Source organism: Lonchura striata, chromosome Z (assembly GCF_046129695.1).
Source record: "Lonchura striata isolate bLonStr1 chromosome Z, bLonStr1.mat, whole genome shotgun sequence".
Taxonomy (NCBI): domain Eukaryota; kingdom Metazoa; phylum Chordata; class Aves; order Passeriformes; family Estrildidae; genus Lonchura; species Lonchura striata.
In genome coordinates, this window is record NC_134642.1 from 47,349,317 (window position 1) to 47,374,653 (window position 25,337).

The window sequence follows — 25,337 nt, forward strand, 5'->3', positions numbered from 1 at the left end:
TTGTCCAGCACCCATCCCTCGGGTCTTTGTATTATTTTGGGAGTTTTGTCAACCTTCCACTTCAATAGTTGTTCAGGAGTCAAACCCTCGCCCTTCCAAGGCCATTTCTCAGCGGATTTCAGCCCCCCACAGATCCATCAATTAGACAGCCCTAGTTCTGTGGCAATCTCCTGCATCAGATCCACAAATAGATTCTGGTCTGAAGCAGGCAATCCCCATTTTGTGTACTGTTTTTCCAATTGGTCATATTGCTCACTAAAGGTTTTCAGCCTTTCCTTTTCCATTCTCTTTTTCCTCATCTTGGTCTCCTGTCTCTTTACCTCTTGCATTGCCTGTTTCATTTTATTTTCTGGGACCATTCCTTCTTTATCCTTTGTGAAACAAACTGTTTTATCATACCGTAGACAGACCCTGTCGTCCTGGTCCTCTAAGACATCCAGGATAATTGGCTCAGTTTCTAGAGTTATCTTATTTTCATATTTTAGGTTATTTCCCACCCAGTAGGTTTTCGCCCACATTACACACACACCTAATTAATTTGGGTTATAAAACAATGAATTAGCTTAAAAATAAGCAACAAAGACTGACTTCTGCTTCCCACCAATCCATACAGTACGACTACATTTGTTAGAAGCTGGAACTGATATTTCACCCATGCTCCTTCGGTGCAATTTATGTGCTGACTGTTTTCAAGGTATGTTTTTGGTTTTTCTTTGAATTTGTATGCCTACTGTTGAGTGTTTGTTTTAAAACAAGGTTTATTAGGCTTACCCTCACTGCAGTTCCATGGGGTAAGGAGTTCTGGACCTTCTGGGTACCTGCCACCAGGTCCCCCCGTCTCAGGATTAGGAAGGTTTCAGAGGCACAAGACCAGACTCAGGCTCATCAGGATTACTCCCACTGCTAGGATTTCTCTGCCATTCCCAGCTCCCGGTGGGGTGCTTCCAGCGGTGGGGTAAACCATCTTCTTCGCAGCAGGAATCTTTGTCCATGGTTTCATGCCAAGGCCGAGCTGCATATCTTCACTTAAAAATGCCCCACCAGGATCTGTGCTGCAGGGTACCTTGTTCAACCTACGGCACTCAACAGTAATAATTTTAGGTTTTGCTTGTAACCTCCCCCCTTAATCAGTTTTGATATAAACAAAACCAAATTATTGAATCCAATTGAAACAATCTCAGTCTTGTGGCTAATACCAGAAAATGGCTAGTCAGGTCTTGTTCCTGTTCAAAGCACTTTGCACACAATCCACTTAGTCTTATTCCTCTGAACAATGAGCACCCAAACCTTATGACAGTACTCACAAGTGAAATGTACAAAGGGATAAATTACACTCTGGCACAGAGCATTTGATTGAGATACTCTCAGTCATTCATTTACATGGCCGGGCAGGGTTGTCTTCAAATCTCCAAGGGGGGATGTGATTGTCCATTCCAGTGCCAGGTCCTGAAGATTAACTTTCTTTACCCTCAATGCGTGTGTCCACCCATTTTCTGCAGTTCGTATAGCAGTATCTGTAGTAAAAAGGACAATATAGCGTCCTTCCCAATGAGGGGTTAATGTTGCCTCCTTCAATGCTTTTACGAGTACCCTGTCCCCCAGCTGTATCTTATGTATCAAGAAGGGTTGTGTTGCATGATGACCCCCTGCTTTCTCAATTCCTCACATTCTTATTTAATGCTATCAGGTATGGTTGTATCTGTCCATCCCCTAATCCTGGATGCCCTACAGGCATACCACAGGTATAAGGCATCCCATATAACATTTCAAAAGTCCCGTTTCAGAATGAGGCATAGTTCTTACATTTCATAAGGCCAACCAGAGGCCTTTTATCCATGACATTTTTGTTTCAAACATCAATTTGGCTAATTGGGCTTTTAACATTTGATTCATTCTTTCAACTTGCCTGGAATCCTGAGGGTGCCATGGGGTGTGATAGTCCCACCGAATACCTAAGGTATCTGCCAATTGTTTGATAATTTTTGAACTAAAATGTGTTCCTTGGTCTGAATCAATGCAGCTTGCTAACCCATATGGGGGTATGATTTCTTCCAATAAGAATCTCGATACTGTTTGGGCTGTAGCCCTGGAGCTTGGGAAAGCATCCACCCAGTGGGTTAGTTTATCTACTATGATTAATAAGAATTTGTATCTCCCGACCTTATGTGGATCAGTGAAATCTACCTGGATTCCTTCAAAAGGTCAGTAAGCTGCTGGGTGACTTCCCATTGTTAGTTTTCGGGAGTTTGCCCTATTTATTTTCTTGCTAATTATGCACCCCTCTACCTCTTGTTTAGCCAATTTGTATATATCTTTGCAGCCAGAGAATCTCAGGAATTGCTCTTCTAGGGCTTGGGCCCCCCAGTGTGTCTGTTGGTGCAATCTCCTCAGAATTTTGCTAGTATATTCCTTTGACAGTAATTCCCTCCCGTCTGGTAACTTCCACTTACCTTCTTCCAGATGCCCCACAGTCCTCTGGCAATCCTCTATCTCCTTTTTGGAGGGTAGAGAGGAGAATTCTTGGGTTTCCTCTCTTTCAACTTCTGGGATACTTACCTTTAACAAAGCTGCGCTTTTTGCCTCTTTGTCAGCTAAATTGTTTCCCTGAGTTCTGAACTGCACCCCAGCCTGGTGTCCTTTTACATGGACTACAGCAATTGCCTCTGGCCCCCTGATAGCTTTTAATATTTGTCTAATTATTTCCTCATTAGTTAGCCCCTTTCCCCAGGTATTAAGTAGACCCCTTTCCTCCCCAATTTTTCCAAAAGTGTGCATTACCCCAAATGCATATTTGGAATCAGTGAAAATCACCCCCTTTTTCCCTTCAAGACCCAGTAATGCCCTGTATACTGCATACAGCTCACAAGCTTGAGCTGACCACCCTGAAACTCAGGGGTCCAGTGCGGTGGTGTGTCTTTAATTTGATTTTTGTTCAATATCTGTTCCCCCCCCCCCCCCCATCGCTAATCTCCTCCTCTCCCCAGTTGTCAGTATTCCCTAGCTCTCCCCTAACCCCCTCATCTCCAAGTTGTCAATCCTCCCTTTCCCTGCCCCTTTCCCTGGAACCTTCCCTGTCATTCCTCCTAGCCCCCTCCTCTGCTTCCAGAGCATTTCCTGTCTGTTTAGTGAGACTCAAAACCCTATTGCTTATTTTGTGTTATTCCACTTCCCTGCTTCCCCGATAGGTTTGTGATGGGTTAATTCTGCCCTAAACTCCTCCCCTGCTATTCCCTCATTGGTTGCTGTTCCTACACCCGTCTCCCTGAATTCTTGTATACAGCGTCTGCTCCCCCTCCCAAGGGGGTCTTGGGGCTCACTGAATAAAACCATCCTGTTCACCCCCAAGTCCCGTGTCGCCTCCGTCTGTTCCCGCACCACCAACTGGGACAGCAGAGCTTCGCAGGGGGAGCGGCCGCCCGTTCTCTTCCCTCTCGCCGCCCAGCACGCCTCCGCTCGGGGAATCGCGGCGAGGGGAGCGCACGTCGCGCTACAACAGTCCAGATTCCACCACTTTTCCTGTTGGCCCATTGATAATTGCATATCCTGACTTTCTTTTTCCTTCCACCGCCCTTGCAGAACTGTCCATCAAGCATTTCTCCCCTTCCTCTAGTTCTTCTTCCTCTAAATCTGGTCTTATTTTGGTCTGCAATTCTACCACCTCAGCACAATCATGGGAAAGATCCCCTGGGGCATCTCTGAACAGGAATTGAGTCAGATTTTGTGCTGGAGTGGTTTTTAGCTCCAAGTCGTGGGAATGGATTGAAATAGCTTTGCATTTTAGAAGCCTAGCATCTGTCAGCCACTTGTCAGCTTTTTGCTGTAAGATGCTTCTTACATTGTGGGGGGAGTAGATGGTTAATGAAGCCCTGAATGTTACCTTTTTGGCTTCTTCTACTAATATTGCCACTGCCACAATAGCTTGTAAGTGGGCCACCCCCTGCTGACAGGATCCAGGAGCTTGGATAGGTATCCAAACAGTTTCTTGGCCCCTGCCCATTCCTGAGTTAGAACTCCGTGGCCAGTACGCTTACCAATATTTACAAAAAGTTGAAAGGGCCCTTTTAGGTCTCATTTTGCCGTTTCTGGCAGTCCAAAGCTAATTAGCACTTTTTGGCTTCATGTTAGTTTTTTAGGATACTTCAGGGATTCTTTAGTGCACTTTAGCTCCACCTCTGCTGGTGAATTCAAGGATTTGAACTGGAGGGGGGAAGTCAAACTGCTGTATTTCCAGGAATATGGAAAGGTGGTCTGACTGAAATACAGATTCTCTGACAACACTGTTTTCAGAGAAGCCGAGCCAGACCTTGGCAATCTGGGCACACAGCCGCACCTTTAAGCAGACAAACCATTTCCATGGCATGCCCCGCAGCAGCACTCCGGCCGCACGAAGCGGCTGGCAGAGCGCCGCGGAGCGCGGCTCGGAAGGACGAAGCGGAAGGACGAAGCAGTGGGAGCGCCGTGCGGGAGCGCCGTGTGTCACCGCCGTGCGGGAGAGCCGTGCGGGAGCGCCGTGTGTCACCGCCGTGCGGGAGAGCCGTGCGGGAGCGCCGTGTAGCACCGCCGTGTGTCACCGCCGTGCGGGAGCGCCGTGTAGCACCGCCGTGTGTCACCGCCGTGCGGGAGCGCCGTGCGGGAGCGCCGTGTGTCACCGCCGTGCGGGAGCGCCGTGCGGGAGCGCCGTGCGGGAGCGCCGTGTGGCACCGCCGTGCGGGAGCGCCGTGCGGGAGCGCCGTGTAGCACCGCCGTGTGTCACCGCCGTGCGGGAGAGCCGTGCGGGAGCGCCGTGTAGCACCGCCGTGTGTCACCGCCGTGCGGGAGCGCCGTGTAGCACCGCCGTGTGTCACCGCCGTGCGGGAGCGCCGTGCGGGAGCGCCGTGTGTCACCGCCGTGCGGGAGCGCCGTGCGGGAGCGCCGTGCGGGAGCGCCGTGTGGCACCGCCGTGCGGGAGCGCCGTGCGGGAGCGCCGTGTAGCACCGCCGTGTGTCACCGCCGTGCGGGAGCGCCGTGCGGGAGCGCCGTGTGTCACCGCCGTGCGGGAGCGCCGTGCGGCACCGCCGTGTGTCACCGCCGTGCGGGAGCGCCGTGCGGGAGCGCCGTATGTCACCGCCGTGCGGGAGCGCCGTGCGGGAGCGCCGTGTAGCACCGCCGTGTGTCACCGCCGTGCGGGAGCGCCGTGCGGGAGCGCCGTGTAGCACCGCCGTGTGTCACCGCCGTGCGGGAGCGCCGTGCGGGAGCGCCGTGTGTCACCACCGTGCGGGAGCGCCGTGCGGGAGCGCCGTGTGTCACCGCCGTGCGGGACCGCCGTGTAGCACCGCCGTGTGTCACCGCCGTGCGGGAGCGCCGTGCGGGAGCGCCGTGTGTCACCGCCGTGCGGGAGCGCCGTGTAGCACCGCCGTGCGGGAGCGCTGCCGCCGCCCGGCCCGGCGCTCCGGCCCGCGGCCGGCTGCCGCCCCCTGCCGGCCGGAGCGCCCTCCCCGGCGCGCTGAGCGCGGCCCCGCCCCGCCCTCCCGCCAGCATGGCCGCCGCCGCCGCCGCCTCGGCGCCTGTGAAGGTAAGAGTGCTTCCGCCCAGCGGCGCTCCAGGAGGGCGGAGGTGGCGTCCATCGCCGCCCGCGAACCCTCCCTGCCGCCGTCTCGGGACGCCTGCGGGAGCGAGGTGGCGGGGGCTGTGGCGCTGCCGAGCGCGTGCCGAGGGGCGCTGCCTTCTTTGCTTGCTTCTTTCCTTGTTCCCTCCCTCCTGCCCGCCGCGTCTTTCCGCGCTTCCTGCCGCCTTCCCACCCTCCTGCTGCGCCGCCTGTCGGGAGCGGGCTGGGGAGCGCGGCGGTGCCGCTGCGGGGCGGCGTCCGCCCCAGCGCTCCCGCGCCCGGGCCCGGCCGGCGGCGACCGTGGCCGACCCGGAAGCGACGATTTTTTGTTTGGTTGGTTTTGGTGTTTTGTTTTGTTTTGTTGGTTTTTTTCCGGAGAAATCTGCTTTTCCGGGTATCTGGCCCGTGTGCGGTGTGTTGGATTTGTCAGTGAGAGGAACCGTGGCGGGTCTGTAGATGTGGGCTCTGTTTTTGAACGTGCATGGAACTCTCAGCTTTGGCAGAAGTAAGGAGTGCAAAACTTCCTCTCTTAAGACTCATTTCCTGTGTGTTTGAAGAGCTGCTTAGAGCGGTGATGGCACTCAGGGGCGAGCAGGCTCAGGCTGAAATTTGAGTTTTCACAAACTGTGCATTATTTTTCTGCCATGAAGTAGAAAAATCCCAATCCTACACCTTTTCTAGGTGCAGAAAATAGTTAGAACCTCTCTTCAAAGTATAGATTTAGTCTCTTAAGTGTAACTTATAAGCAGCTTGATGTTTATCTCCTTTTAAGCAAAATTATTTGTAATGCCTTCTTTGTCCCTTTCTCAGTATCCCCAAAACAGAAGAGAGGAATACAGAATGGTTTGTTGGTGGTTAGTTGTCAAAATGACCCATAGGTGATCATGCCATGTATTAGTGTTTAAGACTTGTTCATGATGAGCAAATGTAGGCTGTTACTGCACTGGTACCTCTATGCCTTTGGCTTAAACCTTAGAGAAGTTCACCAAACACCACATGAAGAAAGGCATACACTTCAGTGTGATTTCTACTTGAACTCTGACAGGAAAATGGGTTTGATTTTTGAAGTTAGTGGTGTGATAACTTTTTGTTAGGTTTCACTTCTGTTGCTCTTCATCCCACTGTTTGAGATTCACTCTATTGTAATGCCATTTTACTTGAGATTTCATTCCAGATAACCTTTGATACAGGCTCTGTTAAATTTTGCAAGTTATATCCTTTGTGTCCCTTTGTAGGATGCAAAGTCTGGAATGAAGAACAGTCTTACATATTTTCATTCTGAAGTCATTCCTAGGTGTGAGGTCACTTCTCTGGCTTTTGAGGAAAGGTGAAACTTGTCCTTCCTTGGTCACATCCTCTCTGCCTTCCCATATGTTCAGCTCCTGGGTTGGCTGTCAGGGTCAGTTGGTGAGACCCCAACAGTGTGAAAGTCCTTGTTCCCCTAGCCCAGCAGCTGAAGAAGAGGTCTGGAATGCGTGAAATCGAGTTTTCAAAGTTGTTTATTTCTTCTTATCTAAATATTATTTCTCTGACCTGCCGAGCTCTGGTTAGCACGGAAGCCATGGCCATCTAAGCTCGAGCCTTGAGGGACTCCCACCTTATATACTCAAAACTACATGTCTATGTTTACAATTTCTTTACCAATTCCTATAATCTATGTTAGACTGTGAATCTCTGCCTTAAACCAATAGAAAAGTGCCACCATCACACCAAGACATGGAGGACAAAAAGGGAAAGAAGGCTAGGACATGCCCAAATTCCTCCATCTTGTATCCCCTTGAACCTCATTCTAAAAATCCCAAAATTCTACTTTTCCACCCTGTGTTAATTCAAATATCACACTACTCAAACCCTTGTGGCTTGTAATTCCTCATACAAAATTGGCAGCTTTTTCCACTGGCTAAAATCAAAGCCACAGATGTTTTTGACTTCATGTCAGGGTCTCTGAGCCTCCTGCCAGTGTCTTGAGACAGCCAGGGCAGCCAGAGGGATGTCCTGGACTCCGACAGCTCGTAGCTGGGAATAGAAGTCAGTGCCCCTGACAGGGGTATTGTGGTTTAGACATGATGCTCTCCAATTTACAATTCCCACTGAAACCACTCCAAACCACATATCATCCCAACCCCTGCAGCAGAATGAGAGGAGAGTTGGAGGCACAAAAGGTGAAGATGATGGGTTGAGATAAGAACAATTTACTGGAAATGAAATAAGAAAACAAACAGTAACAACAACTATATAAAAAGAAAGAGATGAACAGCTAATATGCAACTGCTCACCACTATGCAGAGCCCAAAAATACCCAGTTGTCATGATACACTCACCCAGGGCCCCTTTCTCTGTTACTGGAAAATGATACAAAGTCATGTAGAATAACCTCCAGGTCCTAGTCAAGGCCCTTCCAGACTACTGCAAAAAATAATCCTGTCCTGGCCAGAGCCATGACATAGGGTATCTCTCCCACTGAGACTAGAGCATTTGCATTCATTTTGATAATTCACTAGAAGGCTTGGAAAGCAGAATTTAGTATAGACCCAGATTTTTCTGTCTTGTTCCCAGACACAAATAGTATTTCTGGAGGTCATGTAAACTGAATGAAAAATAATTGTCAAGTAGAATTAAGTTTAGGATTAGAGCTGCCAGCTCCAAATTGACCTTACATGATTAGAGCAGCAGCTACTTCAAAAATCTCTGCTGCCTAACTTTCCTTCCACTGAAGTAACTCCCCAGTGAATTATAAGTAAGCCCAGTATTTCTCCAGCCAGTGTTGCCTCAGGTGGCCTGAGGGCTGTCCAGACTGCCACTGTGGTAAGCTTGCAGCGTGTAAGAAAGCAGAATAAACTCACCATAGTCTAGGTCTTCTGTGCTTTGGGTTCTGCACCATGGGAGCTGTGAATATTTTGCAGGCTCATTGCAGTCTGCAATTTCTGACAGCATGGCTATTGGTGTAAAAGCCTACGCAGGAACTGAACAGTGCAGCCAAAGTACATATTGATGCCGCTGCAGCCCCCTGCATTACGGAGCCTGAGAACAAATTTGAGAGCAACCACACTAGGCCTATGTTGCTGCAGGCCAGGCATGCTGCTTTCTGTACAGGAGCAGTCTGTTACTGTGATGGATCTCTGTGTTTATAATAACCTTAAAGTGCTGTACTTCCAAAGTAGCTTTTATGTCATGCATCTGTAGCTGCTCTCTCCAGCATTCTCAGTCCCAACAACTTTCATTTTGCTAGATGCAAAAGTTCAGTTCCCTTTTGAATCCTAAGTCACAGGACACTAGTAAAACAAGTGCTATACCCATCTAAAACCAATAAAGTAGCTGAAGGAACCTTTTTTTTTTTTTTTCCTAGACTGAAGAAAATTAAAAAGGCACCATTTTGGTCCTGTCCTCTGGCAATATAGCAATCATCAGTGTTTACTGAATATATGCATGAACAGTGTTAAACATAGTATTTTCTTGATTTTGAGTTTTGTGGTTGTTCCTGTTGCATACCTTTCACAATTCTTAAGGCAATTTATCCTTAATTCATCCTAAAGTGTATAGTAGTTTTCAGGATTTTCATGAGCAATCAAAGTCAGAACCTTTGTGATAGCTAAGTAAGGAGTAACACAGGAACAAACCCATCAATATTACTGGAAACAATGGACTAAGTCTTCCCTAAAGCTTGTGTGTGTATTCAGAGTCAGAGCATGTGGGTTAGCGCTGCTATTTTCTATTGCGCTTCTCATGCTCCATAGGGGGGTAGCAGGAGGAAGTAGGAGGTTGGTTAAAACCATCACATGTACAGCGTTTACAAAGTGGAAAGCTTTGTCAGAGAGGTGCTTCTATGTAACCAAGACCACGGAGCCTCTGCTTGTTGGAAAGAAGTGCTGAATGAGCCAGTTAATACAGTGGTTGAACAGATGGGGTCTCTACAAATGTGAAACTAAGAAAAAGCTGGAGTAAGAGGCAGCTCTCTGTTGTGGAAGGAGAGTGTTGTATGTTCAAGTCTGGAGGTTTTACTTGAGAAGTTTTCAGTCTTTGTGGTAATAAGTTATGTCAGAAAGGTTGATTTTGAGGCAAATCAGTCATGATATGTAGTCAGCTTGAAAGTGATACAAACTTTGTAACAACTGATCACATTGAATCAGTTTGAATCACAAAAAAAAACCCACTCATTTTCTCTATGTGTGATTGAAACGATACGTGGAGTAAATCTACTCCACAACCTGATGTAGTTACAAAGTGGGTATGTGTTGTCACTCGGCACAAGTGAGATAGCTCTCCAAAACCTTGTGGCCCGAGCTTCAGTCTGACACCCACTTTTATTTAGAAAGGTGTTCCATATGCAATACATTACACAACCTTTCCATGCATATTCAACCCCTGGCCCCACCTGTCCTCACCTCTCATGCTAAATAGGTCCACATCCTTCTGGGCATGCTTGGTTTGCTGTGGTGGTCATATGGGGGTCTCTCAGTGGTCTCTGAGGCTGAAGATCGTGGTCTTCCTCATGACTGAACTTTTGAACTTCTCCCCTCTGCACGTGTGCTTTTGGTATCTGAATACCATCTGTCAGTCTTGATAAGCTTGGAGACAGAGGAGCCTCTTTATCTGGGTTCTTTGCATCTTTTGGTATCCTCCGGTATTATTCTTTATGAAAGATGCTTCAGAAATTTGCATTTTCCTATCCCCTATGTACCATGGCAGAGGTTTCTTAAGTAAAAGGTTAAAATTCAACACATAATTCTACAAGCTAAAATTTAAATGTTTAATTCATTTTGTTAACTCAAGTAAACTTCAAAAATCTCTATTTCAACATCTCTTTTAAGTACCATTGCTAAGCTTTCAGTTGTGAAAAGCTTGACAATAATAATTCCCTCCGAAGTGTTATGAGTGTTCTGAACTCAAGGAAAATCTTGACTTGATTGAAAATCTAATTATCCCTAGAGAGACAAAAACCAAGTTACTTTTCAATGATTAACTAGAAATAAAAATAATCAGATGCATTTTTCTTAGCTGGAATATGCAATCATAGGTAAATCAAAACACAACAGGGATTTTAGTTGGAAAATCTCTTAGATTTTGTTGAGTCAGCACAAAAGACTAATTTTTTCCCACAAAGTTTTCTTTCTTTTGGAGGTTTAATACCATATAGAAATGCCTGTGTCCTGGTTATGGCTGTAGTAAAATTAATTTCCCCTCAATAGCTGTTCCAGTGCTGTGTTTTGGATTCAGAATGAGAATGGTATTGATAACACACTGATGTTTTGGGTTTTGATGAGTCATATTAATCCTAAATCAAGGACTTCTTTTTTCCCTGTCTCATGCTGTGCCAGGGAGAGAGTGGAGGGGATATGCAAGCAAAACTGGGACGGAGCATAGCTGGGACAGGTGACCTAAACTGATTGAAGGGATATTCCACACCATGGAATGCCATGCCCATTATATAAACAGAGGGAGTTACCCAGAGAGTGGCCATTCTGGATTTGGGAATGGGGTCTGACATTAGTCAATGGGTGCAGAGAAATTGTATTATGCATCACTAGTTTTTCCCTTTTTTATTATTATTGCTACCATTTACCCTTATTATAATGTTTTACTTTATTTTCAGTTGTTAAGCTTTTTTTATATCAATATACAAGTTTTACTTGGATTCCACTCCCCATTCCACCAGAGTGTAGGAGGAAAGAAATGGAGTTTCTGCAAGTGGCTTAACTTCCAGCTGGGCTTAAAACCATGGCAGCCTGATATTCATTATGGTGGTTATATGTAAAACTTTTTGTCTATATAAACAAAAAGCGTCTGTTTTAATGGGCTTTTTACATGTATTTCTCACTCATTACAGGCATTCCCAAATAGTCTTAATTTTTATATTGGAAATAAATGTTTAATGGTGCATCTTTGTGCGTTTTTTCATAGCTTTTTTTTTTTTTTTAATTTGGTATCTTAAAAAGGAGAATCTGTGGAGTTGCGTTATTTGTATGTTTTATTATCCCTGTATTATGTATTGGTTTATTCCTTTGTACCCCCATGTACAACTTGGTTTATCCCCAGTTTTCCCGCCTTGTCCTCCCTTCCCGCCTTTCCAGTATCTATCCATCACCCTGGAAGAGGCGCAGTCTTTCCCTTTACCCCTCCCAGGTGCCTTGTCTGTCACTCGGTGTCCCTTCCCATCCATCCAGAAGCTTCCACCTTGGGCACCGGGTGATTGGGCGAGGACCTGGGGCCCCTCTCATATCCTTCCCCCATTGGACCACGTTGTATCACCCCATCTCGGAGCCACTCCCTATCCCTATCCCCATCAGTTGTCGGTTACCCCTCCCTTACAGTTTATAAGCCAGTGCAAGCACCTTGTGCTTGTTCCTGTTGGCTGGCACCGTTCTAGGACATTTGGCCCCGTTGGCCCACAATAAACTTGGACTTAGCCCCCAACAGGATCCGCTCTTCATTTATCACCGCGAGGCTTGCTAGCGCTGCCCGGAACCCACAAAGGCACTCTCCAAACCCCAGCTGGGAGCGGCGGAGGGTGCCTCAATCGCCCGCCCTTGCCCCGGGACGAGAGCTAGCCGGGGCTGAGATCAGGGATCTGGGGCGGGAGCGCGGCAGCTGGCGCCCAACGAGAGGCCCTTTCCATGGCATTGGACCCCTCGTCTGAGGATTTTTAGGGTCGTTCGGACCCGAAGACTCGTCCTCCTGGCCGTCAGCTACCCCGGTGGGAGCAGACCCACGTTTTAGTGGGTGGCGCTCCCGGGGACAGGACCGGCAGCTCCAGAACGCACCGCCGGAGTCGGTCCTCTCGTGGTGAGGTTTTACGATTGGGCTTTTAGTTTCTTCCCTACCCTCCCGGACCCCGGTTGGTTTATACCCCTAATTATAGGGGTCCCTGGCGCTTTCCCTGTCCTTTTTAGTTGGGGGTTTGTCCCTTTTTAGTGGGTTTCTTTCTCCCTGGGGTTCGGGGAAAAGATCCCTGTTTTCGGTGCTCCCTCGCGAGCTTCTGGTGCTTCCCTTCCCGGGCGGGAAGCTATAAGGACTTCGGAAAGAGCGGGTGAGGCAGTCTTCTGTTTTTCATTTTCGTTTCCCCAATCGTAAACTTTGCGGCACCTTTTAACATCAGGCAGCATGGGTGCAAGGCTGTCTGTGCCGCAGAAGAGCGTCTATTCCCAGGTTGTGGGTATCCTTTTAGTGGGGGGTATAAGAGTTAAAAAATCAGAAGTTAAACGGTTTGTCTGGTGGCTGTCGCAGACTTTCCCGGACATTTCGGCAGCTAAATTATACCAAGTGCCCTTTTGGAACCAGGTAGGGAAAAAGATCCTGTGGCAGTCGGATCTCTCTCTCTCCAAATTCACCCATTTGGCTCTCCAAATTCGGGATATTATTAAAAATCATTATGAAAGTCTGCCACAGCCAGCCGCAAACAAACCGATCCCCAGTTCGGCTGTTAGTTCGAATAACCCTACTCCGCTTTCCTCTCCCTCTCTCCCGAAGTCGGGTATTCTCAGACAGGCATCCCGGTGTTGCCCGCAGGCAGATTCTGGCCCCTCTGAGAATATCCTTGACTCCCCGCAGGACGGTGCAGGCACTGTCTCTGCTTCTACCCGTTCCCCTTCTTCCCTGCTCTGTACAGCCCCGTCCCGTAAGAGTTCAGTTCGTTTTAAATTGTCACAGACCCCCAAAGATCCCTCATCCCCCATCCTCCATCCCCAAACCCCACAAAATGGCTTCCCTTCTCCCCCCTTCCCCAGGACACAAGATGGTGAACGCCACATGGCTTTTCCCGCCACTTGTGCTCCTTCTTCCCATGATCCCTATCCTCCCTCCTCCCAAAACCCCTTCCGGCAAACCAACCCCTTCTGCTCCCCAGACTTCTCCGCCCACCTCCCTCCTCAACCCCCTGCCGACTCCTCCTTCCTTGAATTATTCAACACCCCACCCCTCAGCTCCACCCCCGGGGAGGGGAGTCCCCACCATACCACTCCCCCTGCTCCAGACCACGCCTCGTCCCCTGGTTCCCACAACCCCACTTCCAGTTCCCACGCTTTCGGTTCCGGGTGGGGGGGAGCGTGGGAACCCCGATCCACCCCAATCCTTGCCTGCCTTCTCAGCCGCACCTGTCACCTGTACCCCGCGGCGGGGGGGTAGGCCCCTTGCACAGTGGTCCCCCATCCCCCAGCAGACCATCAAAGAGCTCTGCAAGGCCAAGAAGGGGTTCGGGATGGAAAGTGAATACTTCCGAGGCTTATTGAAGGCAACCCTTTCCTCCAAAGAATATGTCCCCGCGGACATTCGAACTCTCTTCTCCTGTTTAATCACCCACAGAGATTTCCTCATCTGGGAGTCCGAGTGGAAGCGGGAGATAAGGGAGGTGTTACCTGACCTCTGGGCCAATGCAGATAGCTCTAGGTATGAGGATGGGGCTGTAATATCGTTAGACCACTTGTGCGGGGAGGGGGATTGGCTAATGGGGATGAAGCAAGTGGAAAAAATCCCCAGAGAGGCACTGCAGGTCGGCACCAGGGCGGCAGAAAAGGCGTTTTTTAAGTTAAGACCCAGCGGTACGGCGATTAACTTCTTGTCCCTAAAGCAGGAACCCCTAGAACCTTTTGTCGCGTTCGTGGACCGATTACATCACGCGATAGAGGCTCAGGTCCCGGATGAGAAACTGAGAGAGGGGATGCTTGCTATGGTAGCAAGGCAGAATGCAAACGACGCTTGCAGGCAAGCAATCCTCAGCTGCCCCTGGACCCTGAGCCTACCCTTCAAAGCATGCTGCAGGTCTGTGCGAGGAAGGTGACGGTTCCTGCTAAGGACATTCCAAGGACTCCTAAACCACCAACAAAGAGAGTGGCTTTTGCTGCAGCCGTGACGCCGCCAACCACCCCTTCTCCGGACCGCCGACCCACAGGAGCACGCCCGAGGAGTCACTATCACCAACAGGCCTGCAATTTGTGTAGGCAGAAGGGACATTGGGCTTCCCAATGCCCTCTGAGGGACGAATTTTTTAAATACAGGCAGCGACATCAGGGGAGGAGTGCCCCCAACCCTGGGGGAAAACAAAAAAACTGAGTCATCAGCGCAGTCCCTCCCTGCGCGAGGACATAAGTATGGTGGGCTCTATAACATCAGAGGAGGGGAGGGACAAACACCTGCAATGCCCACCTGAAGACATTTCACTGGACTGGACACAACGGACTATGGCTGACAAACCAACCTATATGAGGGAGGACGTGGATTTCATCCCCACCGCTTGGCTGGGTCGAGACCCGAACCAGCCCAGGCCAATACTTAACACCGTATCTAATTTCTCCCCATATAGGTTGGCCCTGACCGAGGCTCTACATCTAAGGGACAGTGACTGGCATTCCATCGCCGTCGACACCGAGGACCCAGGAACCTGGAGGAACCTCCACAGTAAGTATATCGTTCTTGGGGACACAAAAGTCACGCCTCTCGAAGTCACAATTGCACCATCCCTGACATCCAAGAACACTGAGCAATTGGTGGTGTGGCTGCACTGCTCCCATCCTCCGGTCTTCCTTCCCAAGGGCCAAGTCATCGCCCAGGCCATTCCAGCATCTGGGCCTCCGGCACACCCTGAAGATCTCTGGAAGAAAACAGCTAAGAAGAGCTATCAGGTGTGCCAGGCCCAGGTCATAGGGAAGGAAAGACCAAAACTCTCCTGCTATATGCGAAAGGATGGGGAGTTCAAACATCTCAGTGGACTCCTGGACACAGGGGCAGACGTGACAGTCATCCCCGCATGGGATTGGTCGTCACGCTGGGAGCTGCAAAACGTGGCGGGGAAAATTCAAGGTGTAGGGGGTTCTCAATTGGCAAAACAATCTAAGAACATCGTAAAATTTGAGGGGCCGAATGGGCAATCAGCCCGTTCGTATTAGATTACACGGAACCCTTGTGGGGGAGAGACCTGATGGCCCAGTGGGGGGTCACAATTGACATCCCGACCCCTCAGGTTTTTCGGGCAGCGGTCACAGAGGAGCGTCCTACCCGAAAACTTAATTGGCTCACCGATACACCAGTGTGGGTAGAGCAGTGGCCGCTCAATAAACAAAAATTAAAAGCGCTCCAGGAGCTTGTGAAGGAGCAACTCGCCAAAGGGAATATCCAGGAAACAACATCTCCCTGGAATTCCCCCGTCTTTGTTTTGAAAAAACCTGGCAAAGACCAGTGGCGCCTCCTCCACGACCTCCGTGCCATCAACAACGTAATCAAAGACATGGGTCCTCTCCAGCCAGGGATGCCGTCCCCTACGATGTTACCAGAAAATTGGGAATTGGCTGTAATTGATATCAAGAATTGTTTCTTCCAAATTCCCCTACACCCTGATGACGCACCACGGTTCGCCTTCTCGGTTCCTTCCATCAGCCAAGAAGCCCCAATGGAGAGATACCACTGGAAATGTCTCCCCCAAGGCATAAAAAACAGCCCAACCATTTGCTAGTGGTACGTCTCTTCATTGCTGTCCCCTGTGCATGCAGCCACCGAGGGCGTGATCATCCAGCACTATATGGATGATATTTTTATTTGTGCCCCCAACAACGATCTACTTACACACGCGCTTGAACTGACAACCAGTGCGTTGGTTACTGTAGGGTTCAAGCTGCGAGAGGATAAGATTCAAAGGATGCCACCTTGGAAGTACCTGGGTTTGGAGATAAACAAGCGGACCATTGTTCCGCAGAAATTGGCAATAAAAAATTCAATTCGGACTCTATCCGACGTTCAGCAGCTGTGTGGGTCTTTAAATTGGGTGAGACCCTGGTTAGGTATTAACAACGAAGACCTAGCCCCTCTTTTCAATTTATTGAAAGGGGGGGAAGAGCCTAGTTCTCCCAGGGAACTCACTCCGGAGGCCAAAGCTGCTTTGCAGAAGGTTCAGGAGGCAATGTCTGCCAGGCAGGCCCACAGGTATGACCCGGGCCTGCCCTTCCGATTCATCATATTGGGCAGACTGCCACACCTCCACGGTGTCATCTTCCAGTGGGCAGACTCCCTAGGAAAGGGCAAGGATCAGGACAAAAGGGACTCACTCTCCATCATAGAGTGGGTATTCCTGAGTCATTCACGATCCAAAAAGATGACACGGCCACAAGAGCTGGTGGCGGAACTAATCCGCAAGGCAAGAACGCGGATTCGGGAGCTGGCAGGGTGTGACTTTGATCACATCCACATTCCTTTGAAATTGGAATCGGGCCAATTCACAAAGGCAATGTTGGAACACCTGCTGCAAGAAAACGAATCATTGCAGTTCACACTGGACAGCTACACCGGAAAAATTTCTGTTTTGAGACCGGCCCACAAAATTTTCAATTCGGAAATCCAATTCACTCTGTCAACAAAACAAATTCAGAGCAAAAAACCCTTAAAGGCTCTAACAGTTTTTACGGACGCGTCCGGAGGGTCCCACAAGGCAGTAGTGACTTGGAAAGATCCTCAAACTCAGCGGTGGGAGGCGGATGTTGTTGAGGTGGAAGGATCCCCTCAAGTAGCTGAGTTGGCCGCAGTCGTTAGAGCTTTTGAGCGGTTCTCTGAACCTTTCAATTTGGTTACTGATTCGGCTTACGTAGCAGGTGTAGTGTCTAGAGCACAGGATGCAATCCTGCAAGGTGTCTCCAACGATGCCCTAAACAGGTTGCTCTCAAAGCTGATAAGGCTAGTCTCCCACCGAGAGCAACCATTTTATGTGATGCACATCAGGTCACACACCGACCTGCTGGGGTTCTTGGCCGAGGGCAATCGGCGTGCCGATTCCCTCGCTGCCGCCCCCGCACAGCTGGCGCCGCTCCCGGACAAGTTCCAGCAAGCAAAGATCAGCCACCAGCTCTACCATCAGAATGCGCCCGGCCTGGTGAGGCAATTCCATCTCACCCGTGACCAGGCCCGGGCCATTGTGGCCACATGCCCGTCCTGTAAGTCGCTCCCTCTACCATCAGTGAGCGCAGGGGCTAATCCCAGGGGTCTGAAGTCTTGTGAGGTGTGGCAGATGGACGTTACTCACATCCCCTCCTTCGGGAGGATGAAGTACGTCCATGTCTCTGTAGACACCTTCTCTGGTGCAGTTTTCGCCTCTGCCCACACGGGGGAGAAGGCCAAGGACGTGGAGAAACACCTGATACAAACCTTCTCCATGCTGGGCATCCCAAAATTAATCAAAACAGACAATGCCCCCGGGTACAAATCCAAGGAATTCGCAGGCTTCCTACAGCAATGGGGAATAGAACATAAAACTGGCATCGCCTATTCCCCATCAGGTCAAGCCGTGGTGGAACGGACTCATCAGAGCATCAAAAGAATGCTCAAACAACAACAAAAAAAAAGCGTCATCAAAAAATGAGTCCCCTCAGGTTCAGTTGGCACGGGCCCTTTTTACCTTAAATTTCTTAAACTGTTCCTTCGAGTGCCTCAACCCCCCCATCGCAAGGCACTTCAATTCATATGAGCCAAGCAAGGTCAGGGAGAAGCCACCGGTTCTCATTAAAGACCCTGAGACCTGGCGGCAGGAGGGATCCTATGACTTGGTCACCTGGGGACGGGGGTACGCTTGCGTATCCACGCCCTCAGGCCTGAGATGGGTCCCTTCGAAGTTTGTCAGACCATATATTCCTAAGATCCAGAAAAGAGAACCAGAAAGTCCTCAGGTTGGGCACGCCACCCTCAGACGGTGGAGAAGGTCCCCCTCACCTGATCGCCCCTCTTCCCTCTCTGGCTCCTGGGATTCTCTGTTCCTCTTTGAGTTGAACCTCCCCTACCTCGAATATTAATTTATATTTCAGTTGTTTTCTAGAAAAACAGGACTTTTGCTGCTGCTGGGACTCATTGTGTTTATTGTAGGCTTTAGTGTGGTGAAAAGCTTGATTTTAAAAGCAATTAACTCCACAACCAGCGTCAACCACGCCGCACTGACAGCACCTTATGAACTGGAACCCTTAAACAAGGAAGGGTTTCAAGAAGAAGAATTTCCAGAAAAAGGAAACATCTGGTTTCAAAATGAGCCCAGAGACTGTGAAGCCCCTGTTTAAATACTTATTTTACCCTCTTCCCCTCTCTTTGTTTTTAAACAAAAAAGGAGGAGATGTGGAGTTGCATTATTTGTATGTTTTATTATCCCTGTATTATGTATTGGTTTATTCCTTTGTACCCCCATGTACAACTTGGTTTATCCCCAGTTTTCCCGCCTTGTCCTCCCTTCCCGCCTTTCCAGTATCTATCCATCACCCTGGAAGAGGCGCAGTCTTTCCCTTTACCCCTCCCTGGTGCCTTGTCTGTCACTCGGTGTTCCTTCCCATCCATCCAGAAGCTTCCACCTTGGGCACCGGGTGATTGGGCGAGGGCCTGGGGCCCCTCTCATATCCTTCCCCCATTAGACCACGTTATATCACCCCATCTCGGAGCCACTCCCTATCCCTATCCCCATTGGTCGTTGGTTACCCCTCCCTTACAGTTTATAAGCCAGTGCAAGCACCTTGTGCTTGTTCCTGTTGGCTGGCACCGTTCTAGGATATTTGGCCCCGTTGGGCTACAATAAACTTGGACTTAGCCCCCAGCAGGATCCGCTCTTCATTTACCACCGCGAGGCTTGCTAGCGCTGCCCGGAACCCACAAAGGCACTCTCCAAACCCCAGCTGGGAGCGGCGGAGGGTGCCTCAATCGCCCCTCTCGCCCCAGGATGAGAGCTAGCCGGGGCTGAGAGCACAGGGATCTGGGGCGGGAGTGCGGCAAGAATCATTCATGAGAAAATGTCAAGCTAAATACAGTTGTTTAAAATCAGATATTTGAAATTGGCATTCTGGAAAATTGTGGTGGGCATGCTAGGCTTTGTTGATCTGTTGTCTGTCCTCATCTTGAGAAAAGATACATTTTCTAACTGCCTGGTTAGGTTTTAGGCATGCTGTTAAATGTGAATTGCAGGAAGACTAATATGTACTTTCTGTGTAAGATTGGAATTATCGGTGGAACTGGCCTGGATGATCCAGATATTTTAGAAGGAAGAACAGAAAAGTATGTTGACACTCCTTATGGCAAGGTCTGTATAACCTTTTTTGTTATTACTGAAAGTTTTTGCCAACATCTCAAGATGTTTATATGCTTTAAGAATTTTCAGACTGGTAAATGAATGTATAAAGGAGGTGCTGGCACAACTGTTCTTAGTAGCTATGTATTGTATGATTCTTAGTTTGTAAAAACAAAGTATTATTGCAAAGATGATGTGCAAAGGAGACTATACCTCTTCTCATTTGTAGATTGGATGAATTTAGAAACTCACTGCTGAATTTACAATCCCTCTCTTTCAAATTTGTACTGGTGAATGAACTGTGTTATCTGTCACCTTTCTGAATTGCAGACAATTCGCCTTTGAGGCATATGAAACACCATTTTTGCTGTAACTAATGATTTGTTTTACATGCCAATTTAAGATCATGCTTATAGCCACATAATTTGAAAGCTATTTAAAAATTAAGCTCTGAAACTGTGTTTGTGAGACTGATACACCTATACAATTCTTCTTTACATTGCTTCTGTCCTTTTCCTTAGCAGAAGGGAATGCTGGCTAAGGCTGTTGCTCTGTACACAGTGCTGGGTGCGTTTTGAAGGATAATTCCTGGCACAAAGCGTTCATAGTACAAACAGACAAGACAAAGGATGAGAGAGTTTTATAGGCAGGAAGTCAAGGGGGAGTGATGTTTTATTTGTCACACAAAGCTCATAGAAGAACTGGATCCTAGGTAATCATGTCGTAGGACATGGAGAGTCTGGGTGCTTCATAATTGCCATTAGAATTATATCTTACACAGTCTACCAGTATATGCTGGTATGCATACAAAAAAATCTGGTAGCAAGTGCTATTTTGTGACTGGAAGCTTGCTAGAAAACTCAGTGGTGTGGTGTGTGATTGAAAGCCAAATCCATGCCTCCACTCAAAAATGGTTTAAAATGGAGTGTAAAGAACAAGAGGACTTCATATCCACCATTATGAAGGAGAAGTATATTAAAGGAAGTGAAAATATAATCAGAAGAATGCATTTGACTTTTCCATCCTCTTTCAGGATTGGTTAACAAATTGTAATAGAATGAAGGGAACTCACCTCCTCTGTTTTCTATCCTGGTTTGCAAAAGTAGCGAGCTTTGGTTTGAAGGAGAATCCACTGTCTAAACCAAACCAGTTGCCATTGTATTCCCTGTTTCTTGAGAATGATGAATGGATGTTTGGAGACTGCTGACAAAGCAGAAGTAATACTGTACTTGCTGCAGATATTAACTGAAGCTTTCCTATCTAGGACAGATGGAACATTTCTCCCTCACAGGATTCTGTTTGGATCAGAGTTGAGGGCACAGTGGCAGCACATCATTTGAAGGTCTGTTCTGTCACAGCATTGAGGTGCCACAGGAATTGGGGAATGCAAATTCTGCAGTGCAGTAAGTGGCCTGCATTAGGGTTCAGTATTCCTGGGAAGAGTAGGAATACTTTCAGGATGGCTCCTGCACAAAGGAGTGAAATAATCTTCATCAGCCATGCACCTTAGGTCAGTATGTGTCAGGGTCAGCTTGTCAGGACCCCAACAGTGTGGAAGTCCTTTCCCTAGCCCGTTGCAGCCAAAGAAGGAGTCTGGAATATGTCCAATTGCATTTTCAAGGTTGTTTATTTTCCCTTATCTGTAACATCCTTTCTCTGACCTGCTGAGGTCTGTCCAGAAAGGAAGCCATGGTAGTTTGCTTCAAGCCTTGGGCAGCTCCCACATTATATACTCAAAAGTACGTGTAATATGTTTACAATTCCATACCAATACCTAACATCTGTGTTGGTCAGTGTGTCTCTACCTTAAGCCAATAGAAAAGTGTCACCATCACATCAAGACAGGACAAGATTAAGGAGAAGAAGTCTGGGACATGCCTAAATTCTTCCATCTTGACCCCCTGAATTATATTCTAAAAACCCCAAATTTCTACTTTTCCACCCTGTATTAATTCAAATATCACACTATTCAAACCCTTGTGGCTTGTAATGCCTCATACAAAGTTGGCAGTTTTTCCATGGGTTAAAATTGAAGCCACAGATGTTTTTGGCTTCTTGCCAAGGTCTCCGAGCCCCCTTCCAGGGTCTTGAGACAGCCAGGGCAGCCAGAGGAATGTCCTGGACTCCGACAAGTATGGAAGGCTTCTTTACTTTTTTTGTTTTGTTTTGTTTTGGTTTGGTTTGGTTTGGTTTGGTTTTGTTTTGTTTGTTTTGTTTTGTTTTGTGTTCTTCACAGAGTGCAACATAAATAGCAGAAAATTAATGTTGGTGCCTGTTGTGGATAGTGAGAGACCTTGATCAATGGACTGCTTATGCCTGAGCCTGCATGTTATGCATTTAGCACAGACTGAACTTAAAAAAAAGAGCTCATTAATATTTTTTGTTTGTGTGAGGGGGATGAGAATAGAACTGAGATACCAGGGTATGAATCCAAGCCTGAATTCAAGATAATGTCCTGAGCTGAACTGGGACTGTTTAGCTGACCTGAATGGAGTCAGGTCAGTCAAAGGACAGCACAGCCAAACAGGAGGCTTTTATCCTTTTACCTGTAATGGCCTGTCTTCCTTCTTTCTCTCTGTAGATCTGAACTTCTGATAATCAGGCCATTGACCTGATGGTTGTTTCATGTAGATTTCCTCCTGTATAGAATCACATTAACTTCAGGGAATGAATGCAGTTTCCAGTTCAGCAGCTGATGGATTAGCCTTAGTGTGAGATGTGCAGCGTTTAGTCCACAAGTTGCAGTCACACAAAGTACAATGGATTTTGATTGAAGCAGAACAAAGCCTCAAGTTCAATTAGTATTATTAGGTGGATCAATACTCACTTACTTTGCAGCTGAGACTATTTAGTATTCAGGAAGGAGACGTTACACGACCTACCACACATTTTAGAGCTACATAGATGAGAGGAACAGCTGAATGCAAGAGGGCAGTTTTCTTTTTATTTAAGTGTGCCTGGAAAAGCTTAGAAGTTTATGGTTTGTTACTATTTTTTCCTAAAGATATGTTTTGTTCTTGATTGTTACTGGAATAAAACCAAATTGGGACTTTTCTGCCATAAAGATACTTTTTCATAGAGCTGTTAAATCAGTGGAGAGATAATCTGCCTGACATTTTAAGAAGTAAAGGGCTTAATTTAAATAAATTTTGGAACTTTGTGGTCTTTGGTTTTCTGAGAGAAACAGTGGTGAATCATGAACCTATTTAGTTCAAGCAAAACTAGGAAGAATAGAATGAATGAATGAATGTCAAAAGGAAATTGCAAGGCATAGTTACTAGAATGTATGTCCATTTCCTTCTGTCATGTAAAAATGCAGAGGATACAATTCCACTTTGCTTAAATCTTTAATTCTTAAGTTTCTAGACAAGGAGGCTTCTGCCAAAAGATGTTGGAGAAAAGCTTTCTGGAGTAGATTTTCCTTGGGACCTTTGACACTTGACAGCAGCAAAATAGATTTTTCTCTAATGAAAAATGCTTTTTCTTTTCTTTTAAAAGACGAATAATAGCTTACTTTTTTTTTCATACAGAGTCCTTTAATTGTCTTCTGCTTTGGCCTTCTTGAATAGTAAGAATCATTTAACTACAAAATTTAGCACTAGGGAATGTGGGAAAAATGAAAAGTTTAAAGGAAACTATGGTGACAATTTTTTGCTGTTTTCTATGTTGGCATTGGTCCTCTATGATAAATCAAGTTACATTAGTAATAGTGAAAATGCAGAACAATAGCTTTTAAAAAAAATTGAGTAAGCTTACAGCTCTTAATATTCCAGCTGTCTTTTTTTCTTGTCTTCCAACATTTTCAGTACATCAAAAATTTGGTATTCTGTGGGAAATGTCCCAAATTTGATATACTGTCTTCAGATATGGAAAATATTAGTCTCCTACAGGATAATAGATGCTGTTCCAAGCAGTTTTATCTTCGTCATTGAATTTTGGAGCTCCTAAAAAGCTTTGTTCAGAATATATTTTCAGTTAGATTATCTTCCTTTCTGTATGATGGATCTTGATTCTGAATCACCTTCTCTGGTGGGCAAGAGATCTTCCCACTCTAGAAAATTATTCTAGTGCCTCTGTGTTTTTTTCTGGTCATAAATATATCAGGCAAACAAAGCAGGGGGGTAGTTCCACCTTTCAATTGAGCGTTTTTTGCTTCCATCAGGAAAACATGATGCATCAGGAAAACCTGACCATTTAACATAATACATAAGCTCATCTTTTACCTCCCCAAAACAATGTACATTGTTTGGTTCCTAAACTAACTTACAGATTGAATGGAGGCTTGCAGAACCTCTGAAGTACTTTTTCATCGTGAGTGTTCTGTATTCATTCTGTTTTCTGTTCCAACAAGCTCTGGGTGAGATCAAGGGGAAAATGAATTCTGTAGACACTACATGAATTGTACTTTATGCATATTTACATTATAGGCAAAGGGAATTTATTCCAATTGTTTGTTATTGTAATAATTTGGGATTAATTGCTCAGAAAAAAAAGATTATTTATTTTCTGTTTTGCAACAGTGAGTAATATATATCTGACTTGTATTTTGTGAAAAGACAGAAGTAGTTAAAGACATTTATAAAATTTTAATGTTTGAGGTTTTTATTGGACCTTTTATTAAATTATCCTTTTAAAATACAGTATTAGAGCTTTGACTTCAAATTGTTCCATTGAAAGTTTTTATTATTTTATCATTACTCCTGGCTATGACTGAGATAATAGTAGAGAGGTACAGCACTTGGAAAGAAGTAGTGGAGAAAGAAAGCAGAATGGAAGTATACATTAGCTAGGTTAGCTGGTCAATACATAGTTTGAAATGTCTGTTTCTATGACTTTATGCACATATCAATAGTTGGTCCGGCTATTCAATCTCTTTATGAGCAACCTGGATGAAAGGATAGAATGAACCCTGAGCCAGTTTGCAGATGACACAAAACTGGGGGGAGTGGTTGACACACTCAGGGGCTTTTCTGCCACTCAGAGGGACCTTAGTCTGGAGAACTGGGCATAGAGAAACCTAATGGGATTTAACAAGGGCAAGTTTAGAATCCTGCACCTAGGGTTGAATTCCCACCTGGGGTGGGAATAACCCCAAGTATCAGCACAGCTGGAGGCTGACCTCCTGAAAAGCAGCTCTGTGGAGAAGAACCTGGGGTGCTGGATGACAAGTTCACCCTTGCAGTCAGGAGGACCAGTGCTGTCCTGGGGTTCAGCAGCTAGGGTGTGGCCAGCAGGTCAAAGGCTGTGATTCCCTCTCTCCCTGGTGCTGGTGAGGCTACATCTGGAGTGCTATGTTGAGTTCTGGGCTTCTCAGTACAAGAAAGACAAGGAGTTACTGGAAAGGGTCTGGCAGAGCCATAGAGGTGGTTCAGGGTCTGCATTCAGGGTCTGGAGTATCTCTCTTACAAGGAGAGACTGTAGAAGCTGGACCTTCTTAGTCCAGAAAAGAGAAGACTGAGAGGGGATCTTGTCAGTACATAGAAATATTTTAACAGTGGGTGCCCAGCGGATGATACCAGACTCTTTTCAATGGTGCTCAGTGACAGGATAAGCAGTAATGGCCATAAACTAAAACTCAATATGAGGAAGAATTTCTTTACATTGAGGATGGCTGAGCACTGGAACAGGCTGCTCAATGAGATCATGGAGCCTCCCTTGCTGGAGACACTCAAACCCTGTCCTAGGTTGACTGTATGATGCCTTTATCCCCAGTTGTCTGCCCTGTTTATGTTGAACAATAAGTTC

At 47.1% G+C, this 25,337-nt stretch overlaps 1 protein-coding gene across 2 annotated transcripts in view; it reads left to right on the forward strand.

Annotated features, from left to right (window-relative positions):
* The first annotated feature begins 5,501 nt into the window (after window positions 1-5,501).
* The window catches only part of MTAP (methylthioadenosine phosphorylase), a 43,296-nt gene continuing 23,460 nt past the window's right edge, over window positions 5,502-25,337 (forward strand). Inside the window, exons 1-2 of one of the 2 annotated variants that reach the window (XM_021537140.2) lie at window positions 5,502-5,551; window positions 19,518-19,604. In XM_021537140.2, the coding sequence (XP_021392815.2) occupies window positions 5,516-5,551; window positions 19,518-19,604 (123 nt within the window). In that variant the 5' untranslated portion in view covers window positions 5,502-5,515. The remainder of the gene's footprint in view (window positions 5,552-19,517; window positions 19,605-25,337) is intronic. The other variant, XM_077790239.1, reaches the window with a different exon arrangement.